The sequence below is a fragment of the Bombus fervidus genome, chromosome 4 (genome assembly GCF_041682495.2).
Source record: "Bombus fervidus isolate BK054 chromosome 4, iyBomFerv1, whole genome shotgun sequence".
NCBI classification, from domain to species: domain Eukaryota; kingdom Metazoa; phylum Arthropoda; class Insecta; order Hymenoptera; family Apidae; genus Bombus; species Bombus fervidus.
Window position 1 is genome coordinate 16,261,109 of NC_091520.1, and position 14,338 is coordinate 16,275,446.

Below are 14,338 nucleotides of genomic sequence, written 5' to 3' on the forward strand. Positions count from 1 at the left end.
CATCTTTCTATAGTTTGTATTGCTTACGGGTGATTCGTTCTCGTTATTTCCAGCCATTTATTTCAGTTATAGACCCGTCACAATTTTAGCTTATCGATCTGTGATTTGCTTTCTGTAAATGAAATACGACGAAACGTATTTTTTCCCCGACGAAAGGGGGAAACAAACCAACCGTAAAATACGACAAACCGACAAAACTTGCACGTACTGCTAGTTTTACCAAATTTATCACATAAACGCATTTGTTTAGATTCATCGAACGATTTCCCGTCGGTTTAGCGGTAGAATTATAGCGTAGAATCATCTTATGCACGAGTCTAAGAATGCTGGTCGTTATTCTTCAAGGCGTACGGTATATTTCATCGACGAGATGTCGCTTGAAAACCAGCAGTCGTCTCAAAATATATCGATCAATTTAGAATAATTAAGGTAATTAATTAACGTTTAGAATAAATATCATTTTCCGTAAATATTTGTCGTTCGGACAATGTGTCGCGACATATTTATTTCGTACTAACCTGGGGCAAACTGAAATTCCTTGACGAAGCTTTATTTCGAATGCATCGACCTATAATGCTCCTGTCACTTGGCTCATAAATATTACGACGCTTACAGAAAGGCGAAATAGAAGTGAAAAATCGTTAGGAGATTGTCAAAACCTTCGACGTTCTGTTCGTCTTGCGAAGAAAAGTTGTAGAAAGCGTAACATCGTTGTGAAATCAGCAAAGCGTTAACGGTGAAAGAATCACGTCGGTGAAACAGCGATAAATATCGTGGAAACGCAACGATTTCGTACGATCGAAGGGAACGAGGTCTTGTTCGCGATTGCAATCGGGTTCAGGATTAGCGAAAGGGATTTCTGGCTTCTGCTTGGGCTCGCAATCTTCCTAAGAATCTCTCAGAGATCCCGCTACTCTCTCACTAAGCACGCGAGATTAACGTTTTCTAACCACTAGTTCCTTTCTCCAATCGAATCCTCGAACGCTCATCTCTTCGTTCTCACCTTCGATCGTTATTCACCTATACTTGGATCATACACGCACACACACAGGCGGTCGCGTTCAGGTGAATTTTACTTGATTTTTATTTACATTTCTTAACAATATAAATGACGATTACGTTCGACGACTATTTACAAATATACTTAAACGCGCGAATTAAATTATCATATCGATTATACTCGGTAGCTTGAATAATTTTTCCGACTTAACGATACCTCGCAGTATTTGCTAGCTTTGAATCGTCTCTAGATCGATACCGTGTTTCGTGTTGATATTTTATCTTCACGCGTTGGATAATTCCATTTTCTGCTACCTATTAGGTCCCCCGAAAAGTTTCTTTCGTTTGATAAGGAAATAATCGATGTACATTTTCCGTTTTATATAATTTGGCGAATTACGTATGATCCATTTTCTTCTATCAAAATAAAGATCACAACGTTCGACAGATTAGGTTTCATGTTTGTATAAAGATGCGTCGTTGTAAGAGACGTGTCTGTAAAGGAAAGAAACTTTTCGGACAACCTAATATCTTTAACTTTTTATCGTTCTTTCATTTAACGCATTATATCGATGTTCAATTCGATTTTACGATTAATCAATCGGCAAAAGATATGGAATTGGCGTAGTAACGCGCGAACGTTTTATTTACAAACGTTTTCGGTGCGACCTTAACGCAACCAAATATCCAACTAACCCGTTCGGAACGACGTCACGAATCAATCAGTCTGTAAAAAATATTTAATCGCCGTGTAGCGTGCAACACGTTGCGACAAACGCAGTTGGATTTTCCGCCTGCAAACGAGAGCAGCTCGGATCCGACGCAACTCGACAACGTTCAACCGACGTTTTCAGTTGAACGTCGCTAATTAAGCAGAGGTTGGAAAATATTAGATCATTATATACAGTAACGTAATTTTTCTTTTTCGTCGTAGTATCACAAATTAAGCAGTCGTTCAAAACATCGGATTACCGCGTATCGTAATAACGCGCGACTATAAACATTTCGTTTCGACGTTTCATCTACGAACGATGTTTAGTGGCAAGGAAACGCGAACGAAAATTTGAACCAACCTTTTCAGACCTACGTTTTCGATTAATCGATCGTTCGAGAAATATCAAAATCGCTGTATACACGCGAACGCACAATTGGATTTTCTTTTTACAAAACGACTTTACTTGCGATTACACGCAATCGGTGTCGGGGAACCGGCGAAAAATCAGCCAGTAGACAGTCGGTTCACGCATTCCATTTGAGGTTTTATCGTCAGACCGCTCGCCAGAGTAATCTGTCGAAACGAGCAGCAACTTCTTACGGCAGAAAATTGCCGAGAAGCTGCTTTTGTGCTTTCTTTCGGTTTCGCCTCGATCGGGATAGTTATTTCGCCGCTCAGCCACTCTTCCTTTCCACCTTCCAGCAGGGGAATATGCCTGTCGTATCGACTTTTGACTTCTCCGCTCTGTTTGTTCTCGCTTCGATTAAGTCAATTCTGCTCACGTTCTCTGTGGAACTCGGTACGGAGAAACGGAATCCGTTCTTCTAGGTTTTCCACCACATCCTTCCAACCTGAATTCTCTTTTTTACATTCCACATGGATCAGCCAGGCGACACGACTGTTCCATTTTGTCGACAGACTCCGATTGTTTAAGCATTTCCATAGTAGCTACATTCTAACCACTTTTTCAGTAATTAACAAACGTAGATACGAAAATGCGAAAAAAGGAATCGTCTCTCGTTAATTTAGTTTGCCCTGCGACAACTTTTACTTCGGTCTTAAACCCGTTTCTCCTTTGAGTCGAACTCCTTGAACACGAAAATCAACCATCAGAGTCTTCCTACTGTTGTTAGTTTGCCTCTGTGCGAATATAATTTCCTTTAAAATTTCAACACGCGCGAATATAATTTTCTTGAAAATTTCAACACGCGCGAATATAATTTTCTTGAAAATTTCAACACGCGCGAATATAATTTTCTTGAAAATTTCAACACGCGCGAATATAATTTCCTCTGAAATTTGAACACGCGCGATCAATTTTTCGCTGTGCATGATCGTGATCATCTCGACGCATACCGAGAGGATAGAAATTTTCAAACTACGTCCACTCGAAACTACAATCGAACAGATTCCCTTTCTCCGAATCTAGTATTCCGCTGGTTCAACTGGCCCAAGCTGTTTGCTTTATGACACGAACTCGGCCAATCCAGCTACAGCATACAGCCGTTTCAATTTTCGCTGTAGAGCTTCCGGTAGGTTCCCTGGGTTTCGCATCAAGAGAAAGCGCTATCGATACACTTTTATGTATGTAGGTTTTATCGCAGCAGCCGGTTGTTTGTTACGAGAACCTTTCAGTGGTCAATGTGATCAGTTCCGTTTACAATGGAGTCTCGATTATCCGTGATCGTGTTCTGAAAAGGAACCTCGCTCCTATTTACGACCTTCGCGTTTCGGTTCCCCGTGACCCGTCGCTGTTCGTATTCCTCTCGGAATCCTACGTCCCGTAATTTTTAGTGATTGTCGTGTTTTATTGCGTCGACCATCGAAAGACAGTGGAAGAAAGGTGGTTCGGTTCGTCTGATCAAGAAACTACGAGATATTATTCGAATAAATCTCTGCTACGGCTGCAAATCAGCTTCGTGAATTATTAGCCAGCTCTGATTGTCTCGCATTTAACGTAAGATTGTAAAAGAACACATGGAAGAAAGGTTGTTCAGTTACCGAAACACAGTGAAACAGTTACACAGATTCAAAACTTTGAGATATTATTCGAATTAATCTCTGCTACGGCTACAAATCAGTTTCGCGAATTACGAGCCAGCTGATTGTCATATTTAAAAGGAAAATTCTACAAAAAAAAAAAAGAAGGAAAGGAAATAAGACGAATCCAGCGATAAATAATAAATTATCACGCTAAAGTGTCCAGAATACACGAACGTCCATGCTAATGTATATTCGTCTTCTTATTTATCGTTTACAGTAACAATTTACTAAAATTCATCGTCGCTGAACAACGCGTGATGATAGGTTCTTAACCAAAGTATTAGGTTGTCCCGAAAGTTTCTTTCGTTTTAGAAGAAAATAATAGATGACAACGTTTTTTGTTTCGAAACAAACGAAACGTGTCCTGCGACAGCTAGAAGACGATCGAAGCTAAAGACCACAAAATTTGACAGATTAGCTTTCATGTTCGTATCAACGTAGCCAGATAAAGCAGCTGCGTGCAAATAGCGAAAGACATTTTTCGGACAACCTAATCTTTCTCGGCGAAAGGATTCGAGAAAGTGCCAAGTGCGCTCGATAGAAATGCAACGATATCTTTGTATCGCCTTCAAGCGATCATTTTCCACTATCAAAGGTATCGAGCGAGTAAAATGAAACCACATTTCGTCCGATTTTAGAGCAATTTAATTCAGGATTAATATTTCATTACTCGACTTCTGTTTCGCAGAAGGTTGAAGAATTTGCATCATCCGTATGATACTTATCGTTATGAATACTTTTATCACGGAACAATGTTTATTACGCAGCAAACCTATTACCAACAGATAGTTGGCAAGAGAACCGCATTGCTTACGATATAACCTAATGTTATCTTACCTACTTTCGCAGTACATTTGCTTCAACTGTGCATTATAATGGCCATTCGTACGCAGAGATAAGTTTGCGAAAGGCCACGGCAGTGGCCATTAGTAGCGAAAGGGCTAGACTATGTACAAGAATACGAAGTATTTAATACCGAGCTGTTGGTGTTCGTTTGCCGTGTCGTTAAATGGACAATGACCTTAATTCGTTAGCTGAAAGGTTCTCGAGCAACAGCGCCTCGTTTCCACCGGGAAATCGTAACGAAGATCGCGAATTACTTACGTTACGACCTAACGCGTTCGTCGTTCTTTGTTAATAGACTGCCGCCTTTTATGCATACGCACGAAACGTTGAAGAACGTGGAAACTCACAGAATACACGTAAAATGCAAAAATATATCCTATATAAAATTTCCAAAATATAGTTAGCACTCGTTATGAAACAAACGGATAAAAGAAACGTCTACTTGGGTTCCGTATCGTTGATGACGTTTAGAAAAATATTCATTCATTTGCATAAACGTCCACAGTGTTAAGAATCGCACGGAACGTGTAAAGATGTAGAGGGATGAACGGGTGGAAGTGGTGCGACAATTTTTCGAATCATCGCCGTCATTTAATTACGACACACAGATGAATGTCAGGCGGAAGATTTGAGCTCGCTTTATGTCGCGCATTTAGGGAAGCTCTTCTACTAGCCTCTCGTCTCGCTTCTTTTAACCCTAGTTCGGTCAAGTATCGCAGTTTCGTTTATCGATATCGCGAAAGCTCGTCGGACCGCTTTTGGAAGATGAAGTGTTCGGCTCGCATTGGAAACCTTAATCCTCGAAACTGTGCCTTAACAAGTCGATTATCGTTAAAGTCCTTAATCTAAATTGCTCGTCTCGCGTGTTCCGATTTCCCAACTCGCGGAAGCTCTGCCTACAGAAGGAAGGAACGTTTATTGCAGTTCGTAGTTCACTTAGGAGTTTCGTTGGAAACTCTTCATTTCAAGTACACCTGTCTTCGCGTTGTCCGATCTACGTAAGCTTCTCGAATTATTTTATTAACAAAAGGAAGAAAGAGTATCCTTTGTATCGTTCTTTACAACTTTACTGAACGTCACTCGCTGGAATTTCAAATATCTCACTTCGATTCAATATTTTTCATTTTTCGATTATCTAAGATTCCATAACAGCTTCTTCGGTTTTCCTTTGAGAATCAATCTAACCATCACTGTTATTCGTAATTATTTTATTTGAAAAAAAAAGAACTTCTTTATCGCGATGTATCACTCACTGCAGCTTGCAACTGATCTACTCGCTTCAATTTTCCTACCTTTCTCGATTCCGTATTTTCCCCAGATTATTAAACCTTTTACAAAAGCTTCTTCACTTTTTCCTCCACGATCAAACGATCTAACTGCTTGACCATGGTCCGTGACTATATTATATCGAAAACATCTTTCTATCATACTTCACAATTCACTAAACATCACTTGTTGCAACTAGGAACGATCTGCATGGTCTCGATAATTTCTTTTCGCTTCGCTTCGACTCTTCCACTCGTTTTAGTTCAATGGAATCCTCGTTTCATTTTGACTCTAAACTTTCACGGAAGCTTCGAATACACACACACACATACACACACATATATATTATCCAGATTTTCATAAAATCTTCTTCAGTTTATCCGCGATCATGAAACAACCAAAGCTTCACCGTGGCTCGTAATTCGCCGAGAAACCACGGCCGGTCAACCACGGTTCCTCCGCTTCCGCTGCTACCGGAAGCCGACGTTTATTAACGACTTTAAACCCTGGTGACGGCGATCCCCGGTCTCCCGGGGCCAAAGGCCTACCTGGATGGCCTCCAGCTTTGGTTTCTGTATCTGCAGAGCAACACTTTCTTGAAGGCCTGCCGGAACACTTTGTTGAAGATCGTGTAGAAGATAGGATTGACCATAGAACTGGCGTAGCCCAACCAAGTAGCCAAATCGAAGATCTTGTGATTGATCTGCCTTTCACAGTTGGGACACACGGCTAGTATCAAATTGAGGACGAAGAACGGCGCCCAGAGGACCACGAACGTGAAGAAAACGACGCCTAGAACTTTCGTCGCTTTTTGCTCCAGCCTGATGATCCTTCCGTGTCGCGAGCTATTTCGTGAAACAACGCTGCTGGTTCTCGAATGGTGGCTACGAACTGGCCCTGAGTATCTGTGCGGACATGGCGAGGATGAATTGCTGCTTTGCTTAGAGCTGATGCTCGCTGCTCCGTTATGAGCACGCATCGTCGCTGCACGCCGGATCGGACCACCTCTCGTGGTCAATAACGCGGTTCTTGTGTTCCCTGTGGAATTAAAACGAAGAATTATAGTTTCCTAAGACTTGATCGTGGGCGCTGTAATTCGATTCAGATTTTTCCACATTTATGCGAGAAAAAGACGCTGTTGCGAATTTTTGCTAATCTATTTCGTTGCTCTCTTGGAATCGAAACAAAGGACTGTAGTTTTGGAAGATTTTACGATTCGTTGTGGCGAACACGATTCGAATGCATCGTGCGTCTTCATTTATTTACAGGAAAGTTAACTCCACGATGAATTTTTATGTTTCAATCTTACAAATTTTAGCGAAGAAAAAGAATTTGTGAGATTTTCAAAAGGATGACAAGTTTCTGATTCTTCGCATTTCAATCCGGTTACATGTTAGCGTGTTGAATAATAATACGAATCGATGGCTAAAAAGTAGTGGTTAATCCTGAAGGACACACCCTATATATGGGTGTACACTGTATACCGTAGTTTCGGAATTGATCATGTGTTGAAGTTGGTAATTAATTGAGTTACAGCCTGTGTTTAAATTAACGACTATCAGTTAATCTCTACAGCTGTTCTGCAACATTAAACGCATCTGACAGTATATTCGAGTTAACAACTGCTTCTCCAAAGTGACAATTAATTAGGTCACTAAATTCGCCTCGTAAAACTTTTAATACCTTAAACGAAACTAAATGCGAACAGAAACGAAAACGACGGCAATCGAGACAATCGATATATTATATCGATTTCCGCGTCGACAGGCTAAAAAACTAAATCAACTGACATCGAACTATTATAGAAACCGCTTTGCCGATCAGTTCCTATTTCCAATCAACTTGAACGTTACACCTAAGCTGGATCCTTCGTCGTCGTCTCGTTCACGCTTCTAAATAATGGAACTACCTTTTGACATAGCATAGCGAAGCTGAAAGTTTTCTACAAAACACAGCACTGTCTCAATTGCAGGGAAAGAAACGAATTCGTGTCTGCAATTCCAAAGCTCGTCTCCTTCCAAAAAGGAAGAGGAAAGAAAAAAGTGAAAAAAGATGAGACGAATAGCAGCAGCAAACCAAAAACCACATTATCGATTCTCCTTATTCCCAATACCTAATCGCCTTTTAATGTGAGCATCGCGAGAAGGAAGATTTTTCTCTATAAAATACAGTATTCTCTCAATTACAGGGAAGGAAATGAACTCGTGTCTGCAATTCCAAAAGCTCGAAAGAAAAAAGAAAAAGAAAAATCAGACGAATAGCAGCATCGAACCAAAAGCCACTTTATCGATTCTTTTCATTCCCAATCAACTCGCACCCACCTAAACTAGATCCTCTTCTGCCGCTCCTCCACGTGACGATAGAATTTGGCTCGTAGCTTCTGCTCGCCTCCATTCTACCGCTGTTGCTTCTACCGAGAAACGCAGCCTCCAGATTCTTCCCCGAGATTGGCTTCATGGTATCGCTGGAAACGATCACGATATCGCTGGATGGTTGCGGAGGTGGTCTCTTGGACGATTCGCCGAAATAGGGGCAGGTACACGGCGGTGGTAACGCGATTTCGCCTTCCTGTTTATCGCTCGACTTCCTCTGCGTGCTCGAGGTTTCCTCGTTCGACGAGTTCTTCCGCGAAACGGAACCACGGCCGAACACTGGCTGCTCGTGGAAGCTGAAAGATCGTTTCCTGGGTGTTCTCGGCGAACCCGATTCCGCTCGTTCCAAATGAGCCTCGTTGAAGGTGGACGCGCGTCGCCGATGCTTCCACGGGGTGGGCGAGCTTAGGTCTTCCGGTATCGAGAGGCTCGTTCGAGAATCGGACGCGCTGCTTCCGCTTTCTCCGCTCCTGGAACGTTAAATAGTCGCGGTCAGCATTTCGTGAGATTCTTCGTCGTATCGATATGAAATTCGGTTTATACGTGCACTCTGTAACTTGCATGGTGACGCGTAGTAGACAGAATCGTCCGAGTTCTTGGTACTCGTTTTCGACAAAGTTTAGATACTTCACTCGAGAGTACAGTGATTTATTATAATAGATTAACATCGTTCGTTATAACCTTCTCCTTTCCTTTTTTCCCCCTTTTTCTTTAAACTGAAGATTTACTACGTTGCTGTTGAGAGATGCGCTATTTAATCATCAAAGTTTACGATTTATGGACGCAGCCGGAGTATCATATTTTCCTGCCAACCTCTTCCAGCGATACGATTCGTAGAAAGTAGGTGAAACGAGAGATTCGGTTACGGCGGACTAGTTTCGGTTTTTCAAACTTTCCTTCCTTTCTATAGCAACTTTGATTATCGATCAACATATATTTTATCGATTCAAAGTATAATAGCTCGCAGCTACTGGAAACCGAGCATCGTATCGATGCATCCTAGAAGCGAGAAACGTACAATAATTCGTGGAACGTGACACAGGACGAGGCTCGCGTTCCATCCCGATGGAAAAGGTAGTTCTCGAAAGGTAGTGCATTTTTAGGTTCAACTTCTCATTTTTTCCTTTCCTTTCGCCCTGTCTGTATGGAGCGCGGTAATGGATCGCGTGGATTGAAAAAAAAAAAAGAAAGAAAAAAAAAAAAAGAAAATACAGGAACGGTACAGCCTCTCGACGAAAAAGGCCGACGAATGCCGCTATAAATCGGACATATATGAAACGCAGCTGCGCCAGCCACTTTTGACGCGTTCTATCCATTATTGGGGATCAACCAGCCATTATTGCATGCCACGAACCAAAGGCAAAGGCGCCGATGAAGCTCGGTTTCATCGCGAGCAACGCCAGTTCGAACGACTCGTGGCTCTTGAACGTATCGAGTCTCAAACGAATTAGAATTAAAACGAGCGGAGTCGCAAAGGCTTCCAACACGACCAACGGTATGTTTGGAATTGAAAACGAGTTGGAATTAAAGCGAGCGAACTTGTACAGGATTTCTGTTCGGCCGATAGCGAATTTGGAATTCGAAATACGTTGGGATCGAAGTTCTCGCAGCGAAGGTTCGTCGAATGGTTGAATCCAGTCGACGCGTGTTTCGGGACGAATCGAAATTCGGTTAGATCGAGAACGGAGGAAGACGGAATGAAACTAAAAATAAAGAAAATTATGATCGAAACGATGGAGTTCGGAGGCGATGTAATTTTGAAACGTTCGAAGCAGGTGGCAGTGAAATTGAAAAGGATGAATTAGGAGACTTGAAAAGTTGGAACGGAGATGGATTGGCATTAAGACTGGATAAACTTGAAAATGGAATTAAAGTTAAGAGAGAAGAAGGCGAAAGAAAGAAACGCGGAGGAGAATGAATTTAAAAATATCGAGACTCGGATGAGTTTGAAGTTTAAAGTAAGAAACGAGTTTCGAGTTTAAGATAAGATAAATTCCGACGATACTCGCGTCGTAACCGTTCGCATTCGAAGAAAGTTGTCGAGAAGGAAAATGAGAATGCCGCGAATCATATTCCTTTAGCAGATTAAGACGTCCGAAGTATCAAAGCTTCGCATATATTTCGATAATCTGCCTTGTCTTGCGTAAAAACAAGAAATTCATAATACAAAATTGAGTAAAAACAGGGAATCTGCTCTATACGAAAGAGGAATGTTCAGATATGGATAACGTATAATCTTTTTTCTATATCTCCGGCAAAGTTATTTAATAATAGCCGCCGGCTATTACGAAATATGTACTGTACAATACTATCGTCGAAGATTCTTCATCCAATCCATGCGGCTTTTCATTCCCCCGGAAGCCTGATTATTGCAAGGAATTCTTCGAATAACTTTCTCCGTGTTTTTAAAATTCCACGGGAAACTTTCATTACAACGATATCAATTTCATAATAGCGTTAACATTACCGTTTGAAACAAGGCACCGAGAAAAGACGACAACGAAGTACGCAACCACTGACAAATATATGTCAAATTACGCGAAAGTACACGTTGTCGAAACTAATTCAAAGTATAATTACTTTCTGTAACGATCGATAGGTAAAACAATTTTCTACCGATTTTACAATTTTCCTGCTCTATTTTTTGAATCGCGTTCTCGAAACCACGAATTTGCATAAAAATCTGTCGTCCACTTATTCGAAGGAAAGACAGAAAGGAATAACAGTTTTCGAAAGCAAAATGGTGTCGATTCGTGGAGAAATGGATGGCGTGTAATAGATGAAAAATGGGGACAGTTGGGGAAACATCGGTGCAGAAATTTTTCAGCTCCTCGATGGCTTGATAGAACGATTCCCAACACTTTCGAAATTGAAACTGGAATAGGATATTGTTACCGAAATCGATCGTTGAATGATCGTTGACCAAGGTCTTCCTATTCGCTCGACCGATGCGATTGATTGAAGATGCTTCGAGTGCTTGTGGCAAAATCAAAACGCGAACGTATCCGATCCAGCGACACTTCACATTTTTCCCTTCGATCGGATATATTTCAATGGCAGGCATTCACACGTTCGTTTTACAGACGAGCACGTCGATGATCCAAGGAGAAGTCATTGGAAGGTTTTTTCCAATAGAATTTTTAAACTGCAGTTATTTTATCGAGAAACGTAAAGTTCGCAGCATTTGCAATTAAACGTGCGAATTTTATCTGCGATTATAATCGAACGTTGTGTGGAATCGCGTCGAATCAAGTTCGTCAAATTGTTCGCCGCTTGTTCGAACGAACCACGTCCATTGACGTAACTCGGAGTCACCGGTGAAAAAAAAAAAAAAAAGAAAAAAGAAAAAACAGGGAAAGATTTAAAAAGTTTGAAAAAGGAAAAATGCAGGAAATAAACATCGGCGGAAGGGCGAGGGAAGAAGCGAACGGAAAGGTCGTTCCGCGCGAGAAAAGCCATTATATATGGTGGTTCCAGGCCTCGGTAGTGGATCGCACTTAGCTGCTGGGCATTCAAAGTGCAAAACGGGCCGGTGGCCACTTAAGTAAACTGCTCTTACCTACCTGGGGCACTCTAATAAAGGAATGCACTTAGTCGTATCCACAAAGGATTCGTGTCGTAGCTTCGTGCTTTGCTCGTCACTTTGAAGCTCTTTGAAGGGCCGAAAGTTCGGGAGAACTTGGTCGTGCCTGGTAATTGTCCTGGAAACGGCAGCCTCCTTTTTCTATCCATCCGGCAAAGCTTTCTTGCCGAGAGAAAGAGAGACAAAAGATCTGTCCGTATCATTGTTCTCGAAATAACGATTCAATTAATTCCACGCAAACGGATTCTTTGTTTCTTGCCGTGCAACATGCTTCGTGCGCCTCTTGCCGCACAGACCACTTTCCAGGCTTTCATGCTACTAAACCGTACGAAGCTTAATATACTTGCGCCTTATTAATCGGTATTGTAAATGCTATAATAAATAATATTTATTGCACGATGATACGACGTTAAGTGGTACGATAACGCTTGCGAATATAGCCACTGTAATGTACCACAATATATGATATATGCAAAGTATATTGCTCGTTATAACGCTTAATGCGTAACACAAATGTTCGCGTGCCATTTCTCTAATTGTATTTATAAAAGTAGGAATTTGCATGAATATCTACGCGGTCTATCTATTACAAGTTCGGCCATAATTTTCTTGCGCTTCGGATGTAAAAAGTGTGGCCGCATTAAACGCCAATATTTCACCGTGAAATCCCTCGGGCAAGCAATCTACGCTAATAATTGGCAAATACGGCCCCTAATTCCCAATAGCGGTCAAGTGCCACATATTTCAGACCGGTGTGACGCGAAGTATTAGCGAATCGTCTCACGGTCCATACTTCATCGAAGGACGCTTAACGTCTGCATGCCGAGAACGCTTGAGGCAGCGTGAACTTGCTATATTATCGGTGAACGCGACCGCTTCGCAGCCAGGCGAAATGTGGTCACGTCGGCATGTTTCGTCGCTACCGCGTTCGACAAGTTACCTCGTATCCTTGATCGACAGTTTCGAGCGAGGATCGAAGCAGCCCCGAAGCATTGCCTCTTCGTTTCCTTCCAACTGACCTAAATTCGTTAAGATTACTCCTTACGTTGTTACGAGCCGATGGAACAACGATTCCAGAAATTTTACCTACTCTTCGGCAGTGGAACTTGAGATTGGTTTAAGTGGTTCCTGACAAACGTTGGTTCTTCGTTTCTTCGCGTTTTCTTCCTTTCTTGCTATTCACTTCCGGCGAATTGTTCGCAGGCGAAGCTTTTTCGTTCTCTACGGCTGCCTTTTTCACCTTTGATCGCAATTTAGGACATTGTCAAACGTATTATTATATGATTTATTTTGTTGATTCTTTACGCGTTATTTCTGATTAGTAAATTCCCGAATTAAAGCTCCTGGCCTTTTCTTGGATCTATTTTTTTTTTTTTTTTATTTTTATTTTTGTTACACGATTATCGTATAATATTACGTATTCTACGATCATTATATCATCAGATAATTTAATCCTGATCATCTCCTTCGTGTGTTCTAACTACTAATTTCTATTTTTATGTGATTTTATAGACGTGGCAATGTTGTGCAAAATAATTCGTTGGATATAAATATGATGGTGCCGCTTAGTTGTCCTTTCTCTCTTATCTGTGCCTGTCTCGTCCTATTGTAAGATGCAGAGGTAGAGAATGCAAACTAGCGCACTGCGTTTGAATATGTTTTTCAGAGCAGAAGAAATGGCAAAGAAAGATCGACGAAAGAAACGTTGAAGGGGTGTTTCAAATACACACGCCCGTATATACATATATACGTGTGTAAAGCATTGAAACGGTATATAACTATAATTCTAAAGCAAGATTGAGTCGAAAAGAATAAAAATGGCTGAGCTGTCGGCCAACATAATTTACAACGGGAAAAATACATTCCGGAAATATTATAAAATTATACCGACGAAGTTTAAAAACCTTGTCGTATTAATAATCGAGCAATTGTTATTTAAACAACGACGATTCTGCGACGTTCGAGCAAAGATCCATCGATTCACCTTCACCGCCAAATCTCTCGATAAATAATCCCATTTTCAATCTGAAACTCGACACTTTTCTCCTTACACTTTTCCTCGTTCACCGCAAACTTTCGTCGTAGTGTCTCCTCGCGATCTCAGCTAAATTCCCTCGTGAATTTTTCCCCATCCACGCTTCCACGATCCGGCAACATCCAACTGAATTCCCTGTTCGGTTAGCCGTAGGGCCCAGAACAGTAACGAATAGCCAATTTCCGTGGCGGGAATAACGCCCCATTTGTGCGGCCAACTCTATCTTCACTTACGCGTCATTGGAAGTAGATCAGCCTAGACGACGATGCCTTGAACATCGAACGACGTCGACTTCGAATAGCAAAAGACCCATTGAAAGTGGTATCTCGTGTACAAGTGTTGATGCAAGTATTCGAACGCATATCGCAGAAAATTTTCATGCACACGCTGTATCGTGTTGCGTAAAATATTTTGAAATTTCATTAGTGTTAGTATGAGAAACGAAACGACTATATTGATATATATGGAACCAATTTGAA

The 14,338-nt window shown here is 41.4% G+C and overlaps 2 protein-coding genes across 3 annotated transcripts in view; one reads left to right on the forward strand and one right to left on the reverse strand.

Moving 5' to 3' along the window:
- The window catches only part of Rpn2 (Regulatory particle non-ATPase 2), an 86,954-nt gene that overhangs the window by 58,400 nt on the left and 14,216 nt on the right, over window positions 1–14,338 (forward strand). The gene's annotated exons all lie outside the window — the stretch shown is intronic.
- Window positions 4,396–14,338, reverse strand: part of 5-ht2b (5-hydroxytryptamine receptor 2B) — a 123,805-nt gene continuing 113,862 nt past the window's right edge. For both annotated transcript variants that reach the window (XM_072001892.1, XM_072001891.1), the window contains exons 6-7: window positions 8,191–8,711; window positions 4,396–6,907 (exon numbers count right to left, since the gene is read on the reverse strand). In XM_072001892.1, the coding sequence (XP_071857993.1) occupies window positions 6,414–6,907; window positions 8,191–8,711 (1,015 nt within the window). In that variant the 3' untranslated portion in view covers window positions 4,396–6,413. The remainder of the gene's footprint in view (window positions 6,908–8,190; window positions 8,712–14,338) is intronic.